The sequence below is a fragment of the Antedon bifida genome, chromosome 6 (genome assembly GCF_963402885.1).
Source record: "Antedon bifida chromosome 6, ecAntBifi1.1, whole genome shotgun sequence".
In the NCBI taxonomy this organism is placed as follows: domain Eukaryota; kingdom Metazoa; phylum Echinodermata; class Crinoidea; order Comatulida; family Antedonidae; genus Antedon; species Antedon bifida.
The window spans coordinates 27,892,250-27,917,180 of record NC_136231.1 but is presented as its reverse complement, the minus strand read 5'-3'; the positions used below and the strand labels follow the sequence as shown (position 1 = coordinate 27,917,180).

Below are 24,931 nucleotides of genomic sequence, written 5' to 3'. Positions count from 1 at the left end.
CATTTTGTATTGTACTGTTGGACCTAAATTTGGTAGATCGACGATGAATAATGACAACAGACCGATTCTATCAATCATCGTTACGTCACACTCCTTATAAGGTTCATGCAGGCGTGAAAATTGGAGTAAACTCCGCCCTCAATTGCTAACTTTTTAAAATTTTTTTCTGGAATATTCATTTTTTTATTTTATAATTCAATATTTGTTCTGAAATCGAGTCTAGAATGCAATTCAATTAAACATTTGACATATTTATCGACTGGTTACAATTCCAACTTTCAACCTGGTACTTGCATATAGATTGTTCTCAAAACTCCTCAAAACAGAACTTCAATTACACATTGATATAAATGTATTAATTTTAAACATTTACAAAACTTTATGCTGAAATAGGACATTTAATACATTTATACAGTAAAGTCTGTCCGTTAAATCAAACAATTTTGACCATAGAGATGATATGATAACAATTATTGTCTTGCTTGAAAATTGGTGATTTTATGTACTTTTTTCTATAAATAATATGCAGGCCAATAACTTGATTTATTTTAAATGATTGGCTTACATTAAAATATTTTACAAAATAATTAAGAGTAAAATATAAATATGAAATTAAAGTACTGGATATACTTAAAATAAAGTACGTACGAAACAACGCAGTTCTAACATGTACGAGAGGGCGCTATAACTGTTTTACGCTTGACCATCGACAAAGATCGTATAATCTGATGACATTAAAAAATCGTTTTGACCAACAAATAATGTAAAATAATAGACATATATCATAAATTTCAACTTTTCACAAACTCAAACCATCATTAATATTAATTATTCATTTTTTGCGTCACTTGTAGGCCTACCAATATAAATTAGTGTTTAAAAAAAATCTGTTGTTTTAGGATATTCCATGCACTCGTCCTTCTTATTTTGTATAAATCGCTTATTAGAAAAATTAACATAGGCACATTATTTTTAGAATTATAATTACGGTACTGTATTTACTATTAGTTAAACCTAAATTCTAATGATATGTAATAATTAAGATTTTCAAGTATAATTGCTATTAAACAATGTAATTATATCTTCTCTTATGTTAATTTTGTAGCAGCATATTATTTACATTTTTATAAATTATCAAAGATCAGGAATGATATTTTTTATTTTTCCTTATTCGATACACAACAGCGCCACCAACGTTTCGTATTGTTTGTAAACATTGTGCTGAGTACGTACTTATTAGTACTACGTGTGTATACTTATGTTTTTGTAAGTACAGTATTATGTAATATTGTATATCTTTTTTATGTGTTTTTCTTTTTTTAAATGAGATCCTGCGATCCATTATAATTTTAGTGTTAATCAATTTCAAAATCCAGACAGATTAATAATTATAGGCACACTCTAGGCTAAGTCTCTTACTCAGACGCCCATTGACACTATGTGTATGTGGCTGCTGTAGAGTGGGCCCTGCTTTGATGTTTGAAGTCGTTTCGGCCGTTTAGTTGATATCTTTAATTAATGATTTAATTATTCTACGAAATTCAAAATATTGGCTTAAAGGTGCTTTATAAATATTAGCCTTCCTTAGGGTAATTTGTATTACTACTATATACCAGGAGTAAATTGAAAAGGTTGAAATAAATACTAACTTTTTAACAATATATTTTGGAACCTTTTAGGAGACGCTGGATTTGTAATGGGGAGAATATTGCCAAATGGAGAGATTGTACATGATGATAGTCCACAACAACAAGGAGGGCAACAAAGAAGAAATCCAAGAATGGTACGACGACAAAGAGATGTACTTTATAGTAAAGCTCTGTCTACACTATCAAACTAGTTTGACAAAAAAGTTTGATGTCCAAATATGGTAGTGATATGTCCAAAGATGGTAGTGGTGATATGACATCATCATGTCCATATATGGGCACATCACATAAAATTTGATAGTGTAGACAGAGCTTAACATCTGTGACAAGCAGCAAAATAAAATTGTCAACTTTCTCATCATAAATGAATTTTTAGCACTCATATGACTTATCTATAAATTAAATTATATATAATTATCATTATACTAAATTTTAGCCACTGATGCAATAAATGCTAATTCTGGAATTGTAGTGATAGTTACAAAATCGGACAAAATAAGAATGTCAAATGCGAAATGAAGCTTACTAACATCTAAGCTTGATTTATGTGTGCGTCATACATCATTAGGTAGTCATTCTCATACCGTCCTGTTTCATTACTATTGAAATATCTCTTTCTTATAGTCTTAAACATTCTGTTTCAGGGAACTGTGCAACAAAGTGACCACACTCAGCAACAGGAAGGAGATAATCAGCAACAACAGGGCATGATGGGACAAATTTCCATTTTTGATACAGCGAATCAACGTCTCGTAGATAATGGCTTCCCACGGTGGAATGCTGGGCCCTATGTCGTGGAACCAATTGTCAGTGTTGGTATTCTATTAGCCGGCCTTTTTGCAGGATTTGCTGGTATCATATTTGCAGGACTGTTATTTTTTGTGTGTAAATACAGCACAGGAGAAGGGAATAGTAGCTGGTGGAGGGGTGGAGGAAGGGGTAATGGGGGTGGTAGGAATTTAGGTGGTAGTGGAGGAGGAAGAAGATTAGGAGGTCCTAGTATATCACGACGACCTAGATGATAGTATTATATATGAACTATATATTAACTTTGCTAAGTACATTCTTAAGATTTGGAATATTGTGAATGCCATCAGTTTCACAGTTGGGCCATATTACTATATTTATAATAAAACAAGTTTGAATGGCATTTTATAGTAGACTGTTCTGGATTCACATTGTGGGAAATTGTAGCTGGTCCATTTAAAAAATAAAATACTAGACCTAAAGGTAACACTCCCAATACCCCTGGTGGGCTGGCCTAATATGTTTGGTTTTTTGAAAAGTTGAATGTGTTTTAATGGTAAAAAGGAATTTGGGCCTTTTGGCTCTCAAGAAAGGGGAGTTTCAGGTTTTCATAGAGTATTGGGATTGGGATTGGGATTATAATTAAGTTGAAAGAGAAAGATTATTGAAAACAAAAAGGAAATAATTTGTATTAAGGCACACCTGAATGGTGAGATTATTTATTTTAATTATGGTATCTGGTATTGGTTTTACCGATTATGGTAAAATAACATCAAGATAACTATTTTTATTTCAATTGCATTACAAGTGTAACAACATCTTATTTATAATCAACTGTGAATAACCTACAATTTGATGCCATTAGTACTTTGCCATTGTTTAAACTAGAAAGTTAAATTAAAGTTAAAACACTAGTATAATGTCGTCACATAAAATCAAATTAAAAACTTTTTATAATTGTACTCTACTACAGTATTTCTTAAGCTCTGTCGAACTAGTTGGGACAAAAAAAGTGTGATGTGCCCAAATATGGTAGTGATATGACATCATGTCCATATATGGGCACATCACATTTTTTTGTCACATAAAATTTGATAGTGTAGACAGAGCTTAACAGTGAAAATAAAATATGTGATCACAACTTGGTGTGCAAATGGTTTAGTGTTATCATGTCCAGTTTACTACATCATGGATTGGTAGCCAAGTGGCCATGGATTGGTAGCCAAGTACCCAGGGAATGTAACATTTTTTTTCAAAGACTTTCTCTGAAAATCTGAGATATTGCAAAATATCGAACAAGGTTGATGATTTTCAAACAGAGAGCTGCAAGTTGAATTTGATACAATTGAGCCAAAGAACTGGCTTGCAGATTAACAGTATATCATATGCTAAAACCTTTTAGAGAAAGTCTTTGTGGGGGAAAATGGTTGCGCCCAGTGATGGTAGAATCAATTCCATACCACTAAGTACAGATACAGTTACAGTACTACAAATTCTTTGGTTAATAATAGAAGCACATGTAAATTATCTTGGACTAATAAGGCAAACTGTGGCACACTATAGAAACATTGGCATAATCTGATAATTAGGATTATTTTTTAACAATATTTACAATAAAATACAATCAACAATGCTAGATATAAATTAACCTACTTTGAATCCAAGACAACAATGTAATGGATAATATGATTGCAATGTTTTGTTTTGAATCCTGTTTTAATAATTGCGTGAGAGTTAGATGAATAGAGTATATTGGATTGAATGGCTTTTCAAATGTTATATTTTTAGTAATCATGATCTCTATACTTCATTATAAGGTGGTTTCAAGTGATAAAAGTTTAAGAAAAATAATAATACTTGTTTTAAACTAAATAATTTAACATTTAAAAAAAATGTAAATTTACAAGTTTTGTCCTTTACAGAGGTTTTCATCGTCTTCATTGATGCGTTCACACTACCTATTCTACTCATTCTCACATACACATACTGTAAGGTTTTCATATTCTTGTTATCTTCATTGATGCGTTCCAAAATGCACACCAGCTCCGAAAAGCTTAAGATAGTATCGCTTTAAGCCTTTAAACTTATTGAATGTTAAAGGTCTGTATACAAATAATGAATGTTTATGAGTTGGATAGTGAACGTTTCTTCGCGGCTATAATTGTACAAAATGCTTACCAGAGCATTTACTCTGCAACATGTTTATACCCTATATTACATAATGCACCATAAAATCTAACATTTATAAACAATATAACATCTTGTGCTTTCAATAAAATTATCTATTTACAGTTTTCAAGGCTTTCTCATTAAATATATCTAAAGCAAACGGTAACCCTATCATCAAGGTGTCTACACTAGGAATTGTTAATATTACAATTTTAAAGGAATACTAAAAATCGGTTTATATTCACTATCTATATACACAAATGTGTTCTATACAATGAGTTGATAACACTTCATACTTAAAAATATATAATAATGCAGAACTATACTTAAATTTAGTATAGTTTCAGAATAGCATACAGACTGATTTTGAAATCAACTAAAAAAAACGCAACTTGTTTAGCAAACGATAAAAACTAACTTGGAATCAAACTCAATACGAATGCCATTAACCAAACATAAATTTTGTGAAATACTGTTTTACACTGAATAAATGTTATCAATGAAATGCCTTATCTACACTATACATTTTCTAAGCCTACTACTGTATTTACAAGCGTTCATTTTTAAGTGCACTGGTTCTTTGATTTTCGTATGGTACAATATGAGAATGCAAAACGTGACATAGGACTATGTTGAAAATCATCTATGTTTTGTTGTGAATATTGTGATATTAGTTCTTCAGTTGACATAGAGTTATCCACTGCTGTTGGCTTCTTTGATATCAAACGAGGCACATTGGACTTATTGTTTATCGGTAATTCACCCTAATAAAAAAAAAGAATAAATCAATCAATTGGATAAATAGTGGATTTGTTTAATGGTAAAAGAAAAATATGGAAAAAAGGAAACAACAAAATTGAGTAAAATTTAGTGTTTTTTATGTTACTTTTATAAATTATTAAATTAAGAGATTATTTTCTATTAAACTCTGGTTACATTGACTTAATGGAAGATGCTTATATATTTTAAATGGATATAAACAAAAGATAACTACTGAACAGTACAATATTAATATATAAATATAAGAATGAATGACATCGATATATTGATAGTGTTGAATGATTATTTGCTGAAAATAAAGCCATTTAAGAAGATTAGAAGAAAAACAAAATAAAAGAAATATTAAATATAATTTACATCAAATTAATTAAACTATATGGTGTTGAGAAAGTGCAGATATAAATGGTCTGAAATACAAGTGATATTAAACAGAGACAGTTTCATACAAAAAGCAATATGTATGCAAAAATATATTCTAACCAATGAGCTCTGTAAATCTAGTTTGACAAAAAAAGTGTGATGTGCCCAAATATGGTAGTGATATGTCCAAATATGATAGTGATATGACATCATCATGTCCAAATATGGGCACATCACATAACGTTTGATAGTGTAGACAGAGCTTAAGATGATAGTGTAGAAATGTTCAGGATTACAAAATACTCAATCTAAGAAACCACAAAAATGAAGCTGAAAGCAAGTATTTGATTAATGCAAAAAAATAAAAAACAGAAGCAAAACAATTTGTGGATGAACAACATCTAGGAAGGACCAATCAGGACCTTCTACTTACAGGTGTAGGGTTCAGGCCAGAGGTCATTGTCATCGTAGTAGTCATACCAGCTAAAAACATTCACAAAAAGCATGGTATCATTATCATGTAAATATCTATTCTTTGTTAAAAATAATTAAAATGTTCAGTCTTGAAATTGATGTAATGAACAAGAAATGTAGTACAAAACAAGAAAATACTAAACCTGAATTACCTGTCTTCCACTGTAAGCGTTCAATAAGAAATAAATGAACAAGATTTATAAATAAGAAACGTAAGAACACGCCAATGTTTTCATAATTTGTGTTTACTTTATACCAAGTTTGTAACTTAAGTCTCTTGTATAAACAACTTACTTTGTGTGGCACTAGATGGCATAGTTTGAGTTCTTCGGATTTGTCGATTTTCTGTCTTGTAATTCTAAATCAAGTAAACACAATTTATTTCAATTGTAAAAAATACTTATTTTAAGTAGCTCTGTGGTTTAACATATTAGAATATAATTTGAGGCCTGACAGGAGATGATGAATTGACTCGGGATCTTTAGAAGGCAAACAAGCTCAACTACATAATGAAGTTACAGTATTTTATTAATATTATAATAGGTTTTACAAATTAACATAGTAAATTTTACCTCTTGTGAATAATCTCTAACTGATTTTGACGCTGGTCTGTAAAGATCTTGCGCTGTGTAGTGACCTTTAACCTCAGTTTGACCTCCAATCATTGGTTGCCTTTCAAACATGCTGATCTTATGTTTAACAGACGGTCTTCGGAGATCGTGTTGGTCTAACATTTCAGCGCTGTGAGTACGGTGTAGGCTAGGTGTAGGAAGGTTATCTGCTGGTCTTGCTGTAGCATACTGAGGCATCTTCATACAAGACTGCTGAGGCTCTGTGTATTTCTGATGTGAGTACATTTTACTTGCTTCTACTTTTAAACTTTGACTGTACTGTGGGTAGTTACTCTGAACTGGTTCTTGTAAGGATGTGTACTTAGTATATCCCTGTTTCTGGGTTTCAATTGAGTACCTATCAGCAGGTTTTGGTTGAGTAGCAACTGGTGGATAGGTACTGGTATCCGGAGTGTAACTCTGGTATGCTTCGTTTCTGTTCCTCCTTGGCTCTTGGCGTATTTGTGTATTAGCTGGTAAATGATGTGGGTCACTTTGATATCTTTGATGCTCAACTGGAAATGTTTTACTGTGAGACAAACTCATATTCTGGAATTGGTTGCTTACTTGGTGATTAACATGGAATCTAATAAGAAAGGTTAAAACTAACAATGCATATTGATCGAAACGTCGAGAAACTCAACAGTTCTTTTCAGAACTAATATACATGGTGTACCATAAACTTTATATCAACATTAAGGACATGGTTAATATATTTCAAATACAAACATTTTATTATATCTTTATTTTTAGACTTTCATTGGCAAGAAGTTACCTTTACATAAACTTACAAGTCATTATCATTGTCTGTGTTACTTGACTGGTTAGAATCTTGTCTTTGCAGAACTTGTAGACGACTGTGTATACTTCTAGAACGTGCTACAGTTGTCTGATACATATTCTCCAACAGAATCCTGGTTGCAGGATCCAAATATGAACTTTTTAATGCTTGCTTGATGTTCACTGAAAACAAGATGTGCCATTGATTACTTAATGTGACAATAAAACATATTATTAATGGATAAACAGTAACATGAGAAAATCATTTTAATGTAATAGACTTTAGAATCTTTCTTTTCTATTTGTATTATATATAATACATCATATTTAAAGATGTATTTGTATACTTGTATGTGCAACGTCCCAGGAAAAGACAATCGTGAGTTGATCTGGGCCTTGTGGTTAAATAAAGATAAATTGAATTGAATTAAAAAATTATATCTTCTCATATTGATTATTCATTTCATTTAGTTAGTCATATTAGCAGACATCGGAAAGTTCATAGTCAAATTAATCAATTTGGGTTTAAGCTACATCTGAATGTGTAACAGTAGAAAATAAATAATACCACTACCACCACCACCACTCTGTAGTTTATTAATAAGTTCCTACATAAGTACATACGTATTGCATTTGTAACCATAGACAGTGCTGCAGCAAGATCATCACTATCTTCAGCTATTTTGGATTTTGTTATCAATTTATTTGCTTCACATACCAAGTCTTGCCAGTTTTCTGAAAGAAAAATGTACAAGTCAGGCCAAAAAACATAGCTTGCGGCGAATGATCAACCATTAACAAATTGTGGAGGAAAAACTTAAGCAGCGCTCTTAGGAAATAGTGACTTCAATTCAGGTTTGAATCTATTGATGAGGAATAATTATTGACAAAAAAAAACATAACATTTTTGATTATCAGTAATATTTTGAAATCATCTTGGGATATCGTTCTCTGAGGACTATATTACTAAATGCACTAGTATTGGCAATTCAAATCAACTTACGTTTCATAGTGGTATTGGTGTTAGCAGTTGTATACACAGCACCATTTGCTGGCCTTTCTGTCATAGTGTACTTTGGATTATGTTGACTTGTCTCAGATCTATTATTATAAGGAGATCCATTAGCAGACTGGTAGTCACCTAGCATATCAATTGAGTAGATACTACCAGAACTGGTACTGTTACGATCGCCGCTTCTGTATCCAGAATCCCGCCCAAGTGAACCAACTTCCAAAGCATCAGACTTTGGTTGTCCTCCACCATATCCAATTTGATGGAATTGATCAAGTACACCTGATGTCAGTGTAGTACTTGCTGGTTGATATTCATTTCTACCGTTGTAATTGTGAGACATTGGATGGTTTCCTTTCACTACCATTTCAGAGACATGATCTGCTTTCATTGGAACATTTTGACGTTTACGTGGCAGAGTAACAAATCCACTTTGCACATTGTAACTCCCCATTGATGGTGTTCTACTTTGCAGCAGGATTTGTGGAGACTTGTAAGTAGGCATTTTACTACTCATACTTTTACCCTGGACATTATTGTCACTTGGGTAGTTCCTGTCAGGTCTGTCTGTATACTGTCTAGGCTGTTGAGTAGCCCTTAAACTGACCTCTGGGTCTTCTCTGTACCCTTTATTGGTCATTTGCTCAAAAGGCAATTTTTCTGTTAAGTCTGGGACACTCCTTGAAGATACCAGTGATCTTCGGTGCTCTGAAGTACTGCTGGCTTGGTTTGATGGTACTGTATAATTCCCAGTATTTCTTGGGTTTGTGTGCTGAGAAGGTCGCGCACTTTGAGGCCTTCCACCAATTACTTGTTTGTGGCCTTCATTATATTGAGTTCTGTGATTTGTTTGTGACAAACCAGGCTCAGATCTATTCATTGCACTTTGGGGTCTTTGAGGTGCAATCATATTTCTATCTCGTCCTCCTGCAACCTCTGGATATTGTTTTGACTTAGTGTGTGGATAATCAGCACCAACAGCAAACTGGAAACTTGGTTGTCTTTTGGGCTTTGACCCTGAAGTACTAACTGCCACGTTAGGAGTTTTATAAGCAAGCGATTCTGGCTTTATGCTATTTATCCAAGTTTGCTGGTCATCATACTCTCCGCTTTTTCTACGACTTTCATTATGTTTTTTGTAAGTCCTTTCTTGTGTTAAATCGATTAAATCGTTACTATCTGGGAATTTGGGTGTATGCATATTGGAAGTTGGAGTAGTCTCAGTTCTTAAAGTTGATATCATTTGATCTGCAACAGCTTTATGGTAATCTTTTTCTCTCTTCTGATTAGCATACTGCTCAAGTTGCCTTCTTTCTTCATTTCGATAATATTCCTCAGAAGGATATGCCCTTTCATCAGTTATTAACTTTCTAACATCATGCCCAATTTCAACAACACCCCAATTTTGATTAGCACTTGCCGTTCGAGATGTCTTCCCATTAAAATTTCCATCAACCGATTGAATTTGAGGTTGGAACTCTGGAATTGGTTTGACCTGACGAAACATTTCTGATGAGTTTGATCGTGCAGGTTTAGGCGGCCTACTGTTATAATTTGATGACAACATTTTATGGTCATCAGGAGAAGGCTTATAGATAACAGTATTAACTGAATCAAAGGAGGAGAAGCTTTTATAACTCTGTGTGCTTGCAGAACTGCTTGTACTGTTGTAGTGGTTATGATTGACAGGCAGAGGGTTCACTGGTTTATACACTTCACGTTCTTCTCCATCAAAAGTATCTACATCAGAAAAATCTGTAAATAAACAAAATCAATTAAATCACTTGTTCAGAATTTGTCAATTTTATAGCTGAAAAAACATTAGTTCTTTTAAATGTAAAATTAAGGTATATATTTAATTCCTGACAGCTTATTTTTATATATATTTTTGTCTTATATTTGTTGTTAGTTGTATGTTTCTCTCTGTAAGTGGCGGGCTTTCCGCTGTTGGATGTGAATGAAATAAAATAACAAAAATTAAAATCAACTTAAAAAAAATAAAATAAAAAATAACTATAAATTAAGTTGTCAACTCTTTGTTACCCATTTTTAAATTTATAACAACTGGTCAGAAAAAAAAAATTACCATCCGAGTCTGAAGGTCCATTGACAAAAATCGTATCTGTTGGCGCTGTATCCATAGAAACTTCATGACCATTTGGGTCAGCAAAAATCAGTAGCAGTGGTTGGTAGTGACCCTTGCGACATCGCTCCACAACATCTTTCCAATTAGGCCCAACCTACACATTTTAAATAATATAATAAATTACCACTAGCTTGGATGGGAATACTTAAAATAGTTTTACTTTTCTCCCCTCAAAGGGGAAAAGGCCTATGTCAGTTTACCCAGGTAAGCTAGTCACGTAATAGACAATATATTCAATTAATTGTAGGTTTGTTTGTTGTTACTGCACACATATATACATATGGTGTTGTACAGTACTGGGACGCTTCATACACTTGCACCCTACCTTTGAGTATCTTTACTAGTATCATGATAAATGATGATACAATTTTTTTAAACTTTCCGAACGAATGTAAAATCTGCAAATTCATTGAACTCCTTTAAATCAAAGTTTAAGACCTTTATCATCAGCTCAGACTTAGACTTTACTACATGATTTCATTCATTGCATTGTTTTGTCAATGTGCCATGAGCATCTAATTTGTGATGGAACCGGCACAATATAAGATTTCCTTATTATTATTTCTTGTTCTCTCTAACAAGTCTTAGATGAAAACTAAAAAAATAATAAAATGGGCAAACCTTTTTTACAGATGCATCGTCAAAATAAACCCATATTTTAAGCCGAGTGTTGTAAAAGAACGTTGAATAATGTTTGCCATAGTAGGTCACGACCCCTACCAGGATGAACTTAGTACATCTTGTTTTATCATCCAACACTTTATAAAATATCTAAAGAAAGTAATTTATACAGTTAGCATGGTTGTTGTCAGGGGTGTTAGAAGAGGGTTTAAATTGAGACAAGTATAATGATCATGAGAAATTAGAATTTGAGATGGAATCATTTTCTCGAAGATAATACACAACAGTTTCTCAAGTTTAATGTTTGTATTATTCAAAATATCATGCTGTTTTATAAATTGTACTGTAATAAATATTACTTACTTACTATCTTATAAAATAATACTACATTTATTTGAAAAATAACAAACTAAACCTATAATTATTAAGAAAAAAAGGAGAGGGGGAGGCGGAAAAATTGCTTGTACTTCATATCTGATACCCATGGTTTAAATATGCATACTTATTGTACTCAATAATTGTTGCAAAAGCTTGATTGTCAACAAAATGTATAAAATGTATTACTTACATCTTTAAGCATTACTGTAGTTCCAAGACAGTTAATAACGTCCATTATATGATCTACACTTGGTCTATCAGTATCCCATACCAGACCTACACTTACTGGTGAACAAAAATATTATATGGGTGAGCAGCTGAGCAGTAAAAACAGTAGGAAGGTAAACCTTGGCCATAGCACTCGCTCCCTTTCCGGTTAAGGATCATAAACCAGTGTACACTGCTCATTGTACCAGTTCACATGCAGCCAGGAGAGAGTGCCTGAAGCTTGGTTCCCACTAGCGACGCAATGTAACCTAAGCAACTTAATAAAATGCCCTTCCAATAATTGTTTTTGCTCTCTTCTGCGTGAAATCAAACCTGCGATGTTTGCAGCACTGTTGCGTCGTCGGTTCCTACTTGTGATTACGCAATACAGCACTTTGCGTCAATACGTTGCTGTGTTGCGTTGCATCGCTAGTGGGAACTACGCTTTAATTGGCAGCACTGTATATTATTTATTAATCATACAAAAGATTTCTTACCAACTTCAGGGCTATTTGTTACTATTCTCTGTATTGTAATTCTTTTTCCACAATTACTCTATAAATAACAATATAATATACAATATGATTAATTTTGTCTATAAATGTTCAGTTCAAGATTATTTTGTACAATTCTAAAGAAGTTACTATAATCAAAAACTCACAGGACAGTCACGTCTATCTCCCACAGCATTTGCGAAACACAACAGTTCTCCAAAGTTGATAGTTCGTGGTTCTCGTCTTATTTTACTTTTCCGTAATTCAGAACTTTAATAAAGATCAAATATTTTAAAATTAGCTTCAAAGGAACAAATTGGAAAGGAAAGGTGTAAATCTGAGAAATTCATTACAGTCAACTCTACCAATATCGGACTCTATGAAAACCAGAAACTCTCCCAAAACCAGACTTTTCTCGAAGTCAAAAAGGTACTAAATTCCTCTTTATCATTAAAAGCACATTCTGAATACCAGACCTACCGGAAAACCAGACATATTTGGCCAGCCAGCCCAAAGGGGTCCGGTGTTGGGAGTGCTGAATGTATACTGAAACAATGTTCTGCACTAATAAAGTAAGCTGATTTAATTATCATTTGTAAGTTTAAAGCTGTTTTTCCATTAGGCACATTTGATCGCACGAATTGAAAGCATCAGCTTATATGCATGCGTTTCCATCTTCCAAATTCATCTCTACGCATGCGTATAAGCTGACGCTTTCGATTCGCGCAAACAAATTCGCCTAGTGGAAAAAACGACTTAAGGTTTCTTTTTGTCTTAGACTTAGCAAGGAAGCAAGTTTGTTATTTTCATTTGATGACTCATCACATTGCTTGCTAAATTCCTCGTTTCTATTTCTAGTTTATTTTGATGACTTACCACAATGCTTTACAAGATACATAATTCACCATTTGTGTAAAAGGGAAAGGCTCTGAAGTTGCACCACAGCGACATTTACTCTAAAAATAAAATAGTAACACATTATAATTTGATCTGAGATTGTGAATGAAATTATTATTATTCTAAAACATAACTACAGAATATTGAGTTGAAAGATTAAATGTAAAATACACAAACCAATAGTGGTGTTGGTAGTCTATGGGTGCTAGCTTACCTGGATAAACCGACAATAGCTCTTTCTCCTCGAAGAGCGAGATATAACTCGAAAAATAGAAATTTACATTGAACACCCCTCTCCACAAATGGTGTAGTCCATGAACTATGCCCTTAGGTGGGAGCCTCCCCACAAACCACCATGATCGAGAGAGGGCTATTGGCGGTTTATCCAGGTAAAAGCTAGGCATGAAATAGACTATTAACATATAATCTATTTTATCCGGTACTTACATTTTCGACTAAAGTCATTCCAAACTTGCGATGAGGAACACAGTGTTTAACATTGCATAGATCTTCCTTAATGTCATGTGCAACATGGAAATGGATTCTACATAAAATGTTCTCCTGCAAAAGCAAATACATTGTGGAATTGTAAATACTTTTAAAGATATATTGTCTCCCAAAACATAAAAACAAATATTATAACATTTTGAAAACGCCATTTTGTAGTTTTCTAGTTCTAGTTGTACCATGACCTAAATGATCGTAGAGGCGTAGCAGACGAGATACAGTGTAACGGTTCTACTTACAAAACACTCTGCAGCATCATCCATACAGCCAAGTTGAAATCGTTGTTGATTCTTAAATGTCTGAGCAAGGGCGTGTCGTAAAGCGTCTGGTGGTAAAGCTTGTTCTTCCCCATATTGAAATTGTGTAAAGATTACTTTTAGTGCACAGAATATGCACGAGTTACCCATGCATGCATGACCAGTATAGTTACGAAAACTACGACGAAATACATCCAAATGCCATAACACCTATAAAAATGGTTCAAACACATAATTTAAATTTGTGAAACAAAAATATGACATGTTTATTACAGTTACAAGCCTGCAACCAGGAATGTTTGCAGAAGGTTCTTTTTTTCCCAAAAATGTGAAAAGTTTGCATTTTCTACTACCAACAACCTATAATAGTAACATCATTCAAATCATATTGTGAGTAATGATCAATTTACACATTTATTTTTAGTGCCTAAACCCACAGATTAACTTCAATACTTTCATTATCTACCACACATGATGTTCTTTATGTATTAGTAGTGTTATGGTATAAATTAAGTTTCACATTATTTAGTAATGCTTTCAATCGCTTTCATTAATGAACGCTGAAAGTATGTGAACATTATAAAATGTTAATAAAAAACAGAATGAATGAAACCTGAGAGATGCAATAAATTAGTTGAGAGAAAAGTATATTATTACATTATAAACAAAACAAACATAACCATGGAAACAACAGCAATTTACAGTCCAACTATTGTTGTATTTTGACAATGATACAATTTTAAATTCTCATCAAAATTCTTTAGGCCGTCAAATCAGGTTACTATAACACTCTAAAGAATGTTGTATTCCCAATTAGTAATCCAATACTATTTCCTGTTTTGTTTTTTATTCCGAAAACTATTTTTCTACTTCTGCATGCAATCAGTTTTTATTAAATATCTATATACGGTAAACAGTTTTTCCTTAGTTCAGATACTAATAAACAGATATTCAACACTGAATGGTAGATCAATGGAAATGTAACGTCATTTGGTTTGTTTTGTTTTTGTTTCTTTTCAGTTTGGTACTTAGTACAGTAACAGACGGTTCCGAGAAGGAACTTAAACCATTACATTATTTTCTTTCCTATTTTCCTTCCTAGCATAAAACCACACTGTAATAGAAACTAATCTTATATAGTAAACTACAATTGGTTCCGGTCTTCATCACCAAATTTTTTAATAATTAGTTAGGAAGAAATTTTGACTGCAAACCAACACAATCGTGGTTTCAATTTTACCTTAGAAGGTCAAATATGGATAATGTCATTCAAAATAATAACAAAGAGTAAAATAAACTTTTTTTGTGGTAAAAATTAGGCTCCATAATCTTATAAACTATACCATTCTTTGAAATTATTAAATTAAATAAACTCTGGTTCCAAAAAATATTAAGTTGAATTTTACGTTTTTTTAAACCAGAATAACATACTTTACCACAGTGACGTTTATTTTCGTTGAAAAACAGCGTCATCCAACCATTACAGACCAAACCAAACATACATTAGTGTTTAGGTGTTTAAATTATGTTATTTTGGTTTGACAAAAAATTAAAAATTCAAAACTTAACTACTTGAAATGATTACTTACCTGTACAGCACTGTTTAAGAAACAGTTATTTTCACCAGGAGCATTTAGCAATCCTTTGGGAAAGGATAAGGAAGCCGTGCTGTCTGGTCTCTGTAAACGAGTCTGTGAAGAAGACATCTTGTACCGTTTCTTTCCTACTATGCTAAACCTCTTCTTCATACCTTTCTCCTAGATGAGAAATCAGATCGCTCTTATTGATTGCCATGGTAACGAGTTGAATATGATCCAGAAGATGACAGGAAATCTAGCACAAAAAGAATGAATTTGTAATGAAATGGAACTATTAATGAATGAACAGTAGTCGGATACAAACAATGCATTATGATGGCCAGGAAAACAGAAACACCATTAATGAATGTAATGATGATGATGATGGTGCTGTACCACATGGAGAAAAGCCAAATATCAATGAAAAATAGCCTATGGAATGTGAAAAAAAGCGAAATAATGTACAGAATTAATTAATTAATAATAAGCAATTTAAAATAATTAATACAGTCTTACAATAACTACTCAATAGTAATTACTGTATAAATTAATCTTGCTAAAATATGTTTATATCCAAACAAGATAATTAAAATTGATGGAAATTATGTTTAACGATGATTGACAGCATGTGTTATACAGCATAGGCCAGTAAAATCAAATGTAATTGTATCCTCCAATTTTAAATTTACAAAGAGCATTTTGTATCATCACATTACAGTAGATGATCATCGTACGACAACAGCAGTAACACGCACAAAACAAATGCTACAACCGCCAGCTGCAGGCAAAGGTAAACAGTTACATACTGTAGATAGCTGGATCTTTGTATTGACAATTAACAGTACAGTTTAACACAAACCTTCTATCAGCTCGTACTGTAATACTGTAGTATAGTTCGTCTATTATATTACTGTATAATGATGACTCATCATGAATATTCATTTAACTAAATTGTAGTTGTTTTACAAATTATCTAGTTTGTGATGAAGCAACAGCAATATTATATAGACAGACATCAATGACAAAAACCTACTGTACTAAATTTGTACAAAATTTACAGAATACAAAAAAAAATATTAATATACCAGACAATTATCCGATCCGATGTCAATCTGGTTAATCATTAAAATTGGTATATAAAAAAATCCTATGTACAACTCTCCATACATACAAACAGCATACAGAAAAAGCAATACCAATTACTGAACTGATTAAACCTAGTTAATCATTTACACTACTAGTACTATACCACCAGAAGAAAAACAAAACCTACTACTACACTAGTCCTCCAGTTTACTCAATAATAACAGCACTATTGTATTCAGGGTTTACAAATACAACCTGGTAGTATTGTGCCAGAACAAAATACAACAAAGGTTGCTATTAATTACTATGACTAGTATGACTAAATGATGTAATTAAGTATAAATGAATCATGGTATCTTCCCTATTTTGTTTACGTAATATTTTTTTAACCTGTGCAATTTCCTAGTCATTCAGTTTTTATTAGGTATTCACATAAAACATTCATTGTGTCAATAAGGAAAATAATAAAACTTCATTTCCAGTAAAAAGCAATTTGAAATTATGGGTGTGGCTCCATATCACATATAAGAAACCAATATCACTATTTCCTGCCCATCAATAAAATAATTAATATTTAAAACGACAAATCTGGAATAAATTACATTGGATGAAACAAACAAAGAGTTTGATGGTGGGATATTAAGGGTTAATTACCCTAAGTAGGTCTGTTAATCCTCAATGTTAAAATTTCAAACCAGTTATACATTGTTTAATCAATTGTGGCGATATTAACAAACCAAACCGGTTTACTCTTTTTTTTTACAGTCTTTGTTCATGGCATTTTAAACACTGATTTTAATCACAAGAGTATAGTATAGTAATAGTATACTTTATAATGATATTTTATTAAAGAATGCAGCCCTGATTTTATTTTTTTTATTTCAAACATTTTTGGAGGTTTTAACTGTATGAGTCAATACATTATTACAATTGTAAATATTGAATGTTCAATGAAACTTCAAGCAGAACACATACTGTACCGAAAATCTCAATCATTACTTTATTAAAACCAATCTTTTCCCTTTAATGTTGTTTATGTCTAGAATGACCACAATTTGCAAAGCTACGTAATGTGGGGAATGAATCAGGGACGTTTTGGCTTGAGACGTTCCAACTCTGTTTTTTGGGGTTAGAGCAGGGGGTTGAGGGGAAATATGGTAAATCTCAAGCCATTCAGCAACCTCAAGCCATTCAGCAACCTCAAACTTGACATACATTGTATGGAGTGCTTAGGATTATTCACTGGCAAACTATTTGAATATAATAAGGGAAAACCCAGAATAAATTAGTTACAATTTACGTGTAATTTACAATTTGTTTGACTGCACAATATATCAATAAACAATCATAAATTAATTACCCACAATTTGAACAAAGTCGGTTTGTAGCTTTAATGTAAAAAGTTAATGCATGTGTTTTTATAATTTGCCCTTTTAATAATAATAACTAGTACAATAGTGTAAGCTTTTTATATTATTCTTTATATTACTAATGAGTGAGTGTGCATGATCACACTAATTCATTGGTATGCTGAAGGTAATTCATCTTCTATACACCTCATTAGATTTCAACTGTAGATAAACAAATAGAAGTATGTCGTGTCATCATTCCATAGTAATTTAATAAAATAATACAGGCTGACAATAGGTCATTTAAAGGGGGATCAATATGGTGCTGATAACAGTACTGTATAACAATTAAAACAGAAGGTATAAAGGTATTTATATATATGGTGCTGATAACAGTACTGTATAACAATTAAAACAGAAGGTATAAAGGTATTTAAATTTGTCCTCAAAACGAAATTGGGGTTAGGCCCTCCATGGCAGCGAGCAGTGCAGCGCCTACCAGATCAACACACTGGGAGACGATCCCCTACTCTTTGCGAATAGTGTACCAAGTACCGATTCCAGACGGTCTCCCATCCAGAATGCAAACAGGCCCAACTTGCTTAACTCTGGTGTCTCAACGCTGTATGGCTGTATATAGAAGCACGCTGATGTAGAATTAATGATTAAAGATGTCATGCAATAAAGTGATATGAGCAAATAAAAAAAGAATAACAATTTTTAAATTTTACATAAAAAAGTTAGGTTAGTCTAAAAGATGCCTATATTAATGTTCTCCGAGTATAGACAAACATCCATGGTATTGGCATTATACAGTATTATGATCACATACTGTAGCTCATCAATTTTGTTAATGAAGAGGTTTAACGAAGCAAATCTTGTTGAGTAGTGGTGATTTATTTATTTCACCTCACCATTAATGCTGGTGTACTCCATTGACACCGGTTTTTATGGTTTGTTGAACTTAATATAAATGTATATCTCTCTATGACTCAGTTATTATTATTACTACGAGTACTGTTTCCAATTTTTCACATTTTAAAGTGACCTTTAAAGATAATTTTTTTGTTTACATCGCTAGTCTACTCCATGTTTCGACCTTCCTGTTTAGTTTTGTGTGTGTCTGTGTAAACAAAACCAAATGAACCTACCTACTGGAAATAACAATGATAAACAAAACCGATTAGATAATCAAATTTTTAATCCTTATTCATCATATGATAAACATGAACAAAATCTCAACCCAGATTCCTATTTTTTTTCTTCCAGCCAAACAAATTGTGAATACTACCAACCTGAACAAATCGCCTGTCTAAGTGAAAGTGACAATCATAAACAAATATTTTCTTCCCTCCATATCAATGCCCGAAGCTTACTACATAATATAAATAACATTCAAATATTATTAAAATCCCTTAACCATAACTTTGATGTAATTGGTATTACAGAAACTTGGTTAAAGGATGATAATCCCCTAGCACAAATTGAACACTATTCCTTTATTCATAAGAACAGACCTGGGAGGGCTGGTGGAGGTGTTGGCTTTTATATCCGAAATGGTATTAAATTTAAAGAAAGGGTCGATCTACTATCTGATAGTTCCGTATACGAATCACTTTTTATCGAAATTGAAAGAAAATCTGGGAAAAGTATTATTGTTGGTGTCATCTACAAGGCCCCCTCTTTAGATGCAAATAACTTTATTGAATCGTTTGACGCCTTATTAAACAACTTGTCCAGTGAAAACAAACATATTTATTTATTGGGGGATTTTAATATTGACATTTTAAAACATCAGTCCAATAATCAGTCAAGACACTTTGTCAACTTACTATTTAGTAATTTCTTCCTTCCTTTAATCCACAGACCCACCCGTATTACACAAACCTCCTCAACGTTAATTGATAACATAATTACCAACAATATTGAATTCCCTAATATTAATGGACTGATCTACAGCGATATTAGTGACCACCTACCAATTTTTAATATTACATCACTTTCTACCAATTCACACGACAAATGCCCAAATTCCCCAAAATCATTTCGTAAGATCAATAACACCACCATAAATAACTTTAGAGAAGAACTTGAGAGAGTGTCTTGGACCGATATTTATTTAACTGACGATCCTACCCCTGCATTTTCCTCCTTTGAAACAAAATTTAAACAGTTATTTAATAAGCATTTTCCATTTGAAGATCGGGTTAATAAACATAAAAAACTTAAGACTTGGATGACCAATGGACTCATTACTTCCGTCAAACATAAACATAAACTGTACTCTAAATCTCTCAAATTCCCAACTAATAGAAATATAATTGAATACAAAAAATTTCGAAATAAACTAAATTCTGTAATAAAAAAAGCTAAAAAGGATTATTATGAAGATCAATTTTACCAAAAAAGAGATGACATTAAAGGTACTTGGAAAATTATAAACACCTTAATTAAAAAAAGTGTAGTGAGTGATCACGGTGAATCTGTAATTGACTGCGGGGGTAATCTTACAGATGACCCTACTACCATTTCCAACCACTGTAATAATTATTTCGTAAATATTGGGCCTAATCTCGCATCAAACATTAATACTTCTAATGTAAACTATAAAACTTATCTTCCCCCTCCTATCCTTAATTCTATATTTCTCAGTCCTGTTATCAGCGATGAGATAATCGACTTAGTTAAAAATTTCAAAAATGACAAATCCCCTGGCATTGATGATATAAGTCCATCTATTATCAAACAAGTTATTCATCAAATATCAGATCCCCTATGCTATATTTTTAACTTATGTTTATCAAACGGTTTCTTTCCCGATAGTCTCAAGTTAGCAAAAGTTACCCCGATCTTCAAATCCGGTGATAAACACGACCCTGGAAATTACCGCCCCATTTCAGTACTGCCAATCTTCTCCAAAATTCTTGAACGTCTTATTTATGACAGAACATATACATTTCTTCAGCAGAATAACATATTATACAAAAATCAATTTGGCTTCCGTAAGGATCATAACACATCTATTGCACTTCTTAAATTAACAAACGAGATTGTACAAGCATTTGAAAAAAACAAATTAGCAATTGGCCTTTTTATTGATCTTTCCAAAGCATTTGACACAATAGACCATGATATCCTAATGACAAAATTATTTAATTATGGAATCCGTGGCCCTGCGTATAATCTTTATAAAAGTTATCTGACCAACCGTTACCAATGCACTAAATTTAAACAATCCATATCCGATCTCCAACCCATTACATGTGGAGTCCCTCAAGGATCCCTGTTAGGCCCTCTACTGTTCTTGCTATATATAAATGATATTTACCGATCCTCAAATTTACTTTCATTCCTTTTATATGCAGACGATACCACCCTCCTATATACTGACACAAATTTAGACTCGCTCCTTAAAGTTACCATTGATAGCATACCCAGCATCCTTGATTACTTTTCTGCAAACAAGCTCTCCGTAAATTTTAAGAAGTGCAATTTTATGATTTTTCGGAATTCGCCCAAACCACTAGTAGGATGCCCAAACCAACTCCAGTTTGGCACTTACCAAATACCATTAGTGAATAAAACAAAATTTCTTGGGGTCTATTTAGATAGTAGATTGACCTGGAAAGCCCATATTAACGAAATCGAAAACAAAATATCTAAAAGTTCTGGTATTATTTTTAGACTTTCAGCATTTATTCCTCAAAACATCCTTCGTACTATATATTGCTCCCTTATTCTTCCTTATCTCCACTATTGCAATATTGTCTGGGGGAACACTTATCCGTCGTACCTAAACAAACTTCTTTTACTACAAAAAAAATGTATTAGAAACATTTCAAACTCGCCTCCAAGAGCCCACTCAGATCCGTTGTTTGCATCCCTTTCCCTTTTAAAAATTTACGAATAAATTGCCTTCAACAATGTATTTTTGTATACTCTTGGTTAAATTCCCTAATCCCCGCTCAATTTCAACCCCTGTTCAAATTCAATTTCAACTATCATAGTCATAACACAAGAACCTCAAATAAAATACATATTCCATTACACAAAACACTATCTTTCCAACATAACATTCAGTTTTCAGGGCCAAAATATTGGAACAACTTACCCAAACACATAACTGAATCGCCAACAAAAAAACATTTCACTTTTAAGCTAAAAAGGCATCTATTATCCACATATAATCACTGAATCCTTAATAATATTAATTCAAATTTCATTGATATTTTCAATCGGTTTTTTTTTTGTTTACTTTGGTTTTTTTAATGATTTTTTGATTTTTTTTATTGTTTTGGCAGCCCACCACAAGTTTACACTTTCTGGGGTTCGCCTCTCTTATTTAAAATTGTTTTTTACAAACACTGTTAATAGAAAAGAGAAGAGAAATAAATGTTCTGAAATGAGTGTGGGTGATACTCATTGCAGTCAACCAGCCTAAATAGATGATGTTTGTGCTACGGAAGCCATCTTGAAGAGATGACAAACAATCCTGACCAGCCGAGCGTAACCAACAGAAATAACATAGCGTTTTCAGGGGATTTCAGAACACAATGTAAATTAAAAAATCGTATGAGAAAAAAAAATTACTGTAAAATGTTCTTAAAAAAAGATTGGCCTACAGGCTACATACATGTACTATTGAAAAGAAAATGTTTTCACCACTTAAAATCCTTCGGAAAAACCAACACAGTGTATAACTATCTATAAGCATAGGCGTTTGTCACAACTTATATACATGCTTATAATTTATATACAGTACACTGGTCACGACTGTTTGTCATCTCTTCAAGATGGCTTCCGTAGAACGAAAAAAACGTCTATACCAGACATTGATGATACAATAATGGTATAGCTTAGCTTGAAAATAATTGAGGAGCATGCTTAGAAAATGGTCATCATGTGTTTAAAAAAAAGTTTGTTGAATTACAGTGACACTTTCTTTACTTTTATTAAATTAGAGAGTATGATGGACGGTTAGAACGTAACATAGACTTTATTTTACTTTCATGGTATTATTACGCCTAGTATCATGTATCTACCTAGGGCAAGCCTGCCTATTTAGGCTACCCAAAGGCCTAGGCTATGTCCCCAGCTACAGTATAGCTAGGCCTACCTAGCCTACTAGGGCCTAGTCTGGGCCCTTAGCTAGCCTAGCTTGCCTTTTTAGCTAAGTAAGTAAGGCCAGGCAGGGCCTAGCCATCTAGGGCGGCTAGGGCCTAGGCTAGTTATATTATTAATAATCATGTTATCACTAATTAAATAAATAGGCTAACCTACCTTTACAAACCAGTTACTTCAATATAATTATATTCAATGACCACAAACATATAGAAACAAGCTTTCTAAATATTTCAACTCTTCAGGCTACGTCGTGTTGTTTGTAGTTCGGTGGTCTCATCGCCGCTCGACATTTTGATGATGTCAAAACAAAAATAATGATTTTATGATGGTGGCGCTTTACATTTTTAATCCCCTATTTCTGATAAAATCGGTTTACATACAGATTTAATTGTCTTCCATAAACATGAAAAAATCAGACTTTAATATGCCATTTTGCAGTTTAATACAATTATTCATTTTCGTAGAAAACGAACAAATAAATAATAATTTCACTACAAAATAAACGATTGCATTTAAACCAACAACCAGACAATTTAATTTGTTTATTAGTAGGCCTAATTTACAAAAATTTAAAAAAGTTCTTGGTACCGTATCTGCATGTTGCAGACGTTGATGTTCTCCAGAGTTCCTTGTTTGAATAAAATTATTGTTGATGAGTTATTGATTACAGAGAGATTCACACCACCGAACTTAAATCTACTTTTAGTGCGGCATTATTTTTTATTTTTATCATAAGGTAGGCCCTATCTGAGATTTCCTCGTCTCCTAATAATCTTTTTGATAAACATCTGTTGAAAATCTCTACATTCGACAACCCAGTAGGCCTACTTTAATGTTGAATTTATGTGTTTATTTGTTGTGTGTTTGCTTATTGTTACGTTTAAAGTATATGTTTATATACTATTTATTGTCATTATATTAGATATCTTTCCAAAATAACATTTTCCTATTGGATTGTTTCAAATTGATTTATACTTCTTGGTTTTTTTGCCTCTTTCATATTTTATTTTATATAATTTAATCACCATTTTATACATTATGATTTATTATAATATTTTTTCTCAAAAAAAAAATCTCGTCAGAATTTTAAATGTATTTAATTTTAAAATGAAAGAAATAAATGTTTATTTTGACTTTGACAGTTATCAAACTTGTTTATTGTTTATAACAGGCGATTTTGATTATAAACACAAATTTAAAAAATATATATAAAATAGTAAATAAAGCGTACAGTAGATATTTGACATATAAAACTTTATAATATTTAATAAAAAGTGTAAAAATATGGTAAATAGGAATTAGATATCCTGAATGTGCATAAACTAAACCTACAATATTGTTAAAGAACCTCATTTCCCTAAATTCGTTTTAGTGTTCACACACTCATAATTTATAAAAACGTGAGAATTGTAAAAATAGCTTATTAGTCTTTGTATAAAATAACACGTATGAAATACTTTTCAAACGGAGACATTATGTGGTGGGCTGTTTGTTAATGTTACTCAATATGCAAATATGCAATATTATTGCAAATACTTCTTGACGCAAATAGTTAAACGTTAAAGTAATCGGTGTTATTAATTATAAGCAAAAATAAAATTCCCTTTATATACAGTATATAATATACGGTAATCCATATTACGTATACATTACGTATAAATTACGTATACATGATGACTACACTACTGGTATACGTTTTCAAGGTT

At 32.3% G+C, this 24,931-nt stretch overlaps 2 protein-coding genes across 3 annotated transcripts; one reads left to right on the top strand and one right to left on the bottom strand.

Moving 5' to 3' along the window:
- Nucleotides 1–1,205: 1,205 nt before the first annotated feature.
- On the top strand, nt 1,206–3,095 carry LOC144844377 (protein FAM241B-like). Its single transcript, XM_078701265.1, has 3 exons — nt 1,206–1,266; nt 1,680–1,783; nt 2,294–3,095. Exons 2-3 carry the CDS (start codon nt 1,697–1,699, stop codon nt 2,669–2,671), a joined length of 465 nt encoding a protein of 154 aa, XP_078557391.1. The 5' UTR covers nt 1,206–1,266; nt 1,680–1,696; the 3' UTR covers nt 2,672–3,095.
- A 664-nt stretch (nt 3,096–3,759) lies between these two features.
- LOC144844360 (uncharacterized) lies at nt 3,760–23,494 on the bottom strand. Of its 2 annotated transcripts, XM_078701232.1 has the most exons (17): nt 23,382–23,494; nt 15,679–15,922; nt 14,072–14,299; nt 13,773–13,886; nt 13,305–13,384; nt 12,596–12,698; nt 12,432–12,489; nt 11,918–12,012; nt 11,350–11,499; nt 10,669–10,822; nt 8,574–10,337; nt 8,195–8,305; nt 7,582–7,753; nt 6,752–7,376; nt 6,474–6,537; nt 6,139–6,188; nt 3,760–5,329 (listed from the first exon to the last, which is right to left on the bottom strand). In XM_078701232.1, exons 2-17 carry the CDS (start codon nt 15,835–15,837, stop codon nt 5,129–5,131), a joined length of 4,128 nt encoding a protein of 1,375 aa, XP_078557358.1. In that variant the 5' UTR covers nt 15,838–15,922; nt 23,382–23,494; the 3' UTR covers nt 3,760–5,128. The 2 variants fall into 2 exon arrangements, with proteins under 2 accessions (XP_078557358.1, XP_078557359.1); XM_078701233.1 differs by lacking the exon at nt 6,139–6,188 and having other exon boundaries at nt 5,209–5,329.
- Nucleotides 23,495–24,931: the final 1,437 nt, after the last annotated feature.

What these genes read in the sequence shown, in the direction of transcription:
- LOC144844377 (XM_078701265.1), top strand. Translation starts at nt 1,697, where the DNA reads ATGGGGAGAATATTGCCAAATGGAGAGATTGTACATGATGATAGTCCA. An exon ending in AAAGAAGAAATCCAAGAATG is followed by an intron (nt 1,784 to 2,293) that starts GTACGACGACAA and finishes ATTCTGTTTCAG; the next exon opens with GGAACTGTGCAACAAAGTGA.
- LOC144844360 (XM_078701232.1), bottom strand. Translation starts at nt 15,837, where the DNA reads ATGAAGAAGAGGTTTAGCATAGTAGGAAAGAAACGGTACAAGATGTCT. An exon ending in TCTTAAACAGTGCTGTACAG is followed by an intron (nt 14,300 to 15,678) that starts GTAAGTAATCAT and finishes CCATTTTTATAG; the next exon opens with GTGTTATGGCATTTGGATGT. An exon ending in TATGGTTACAAATGCAATAC is followed by an intron (nt 7,754 to 8,194) that starts GTATGTACTTAT and finishes TCTTGTTTTCAG; the next exon opens with TGAACATCAAGCAAGCATTA.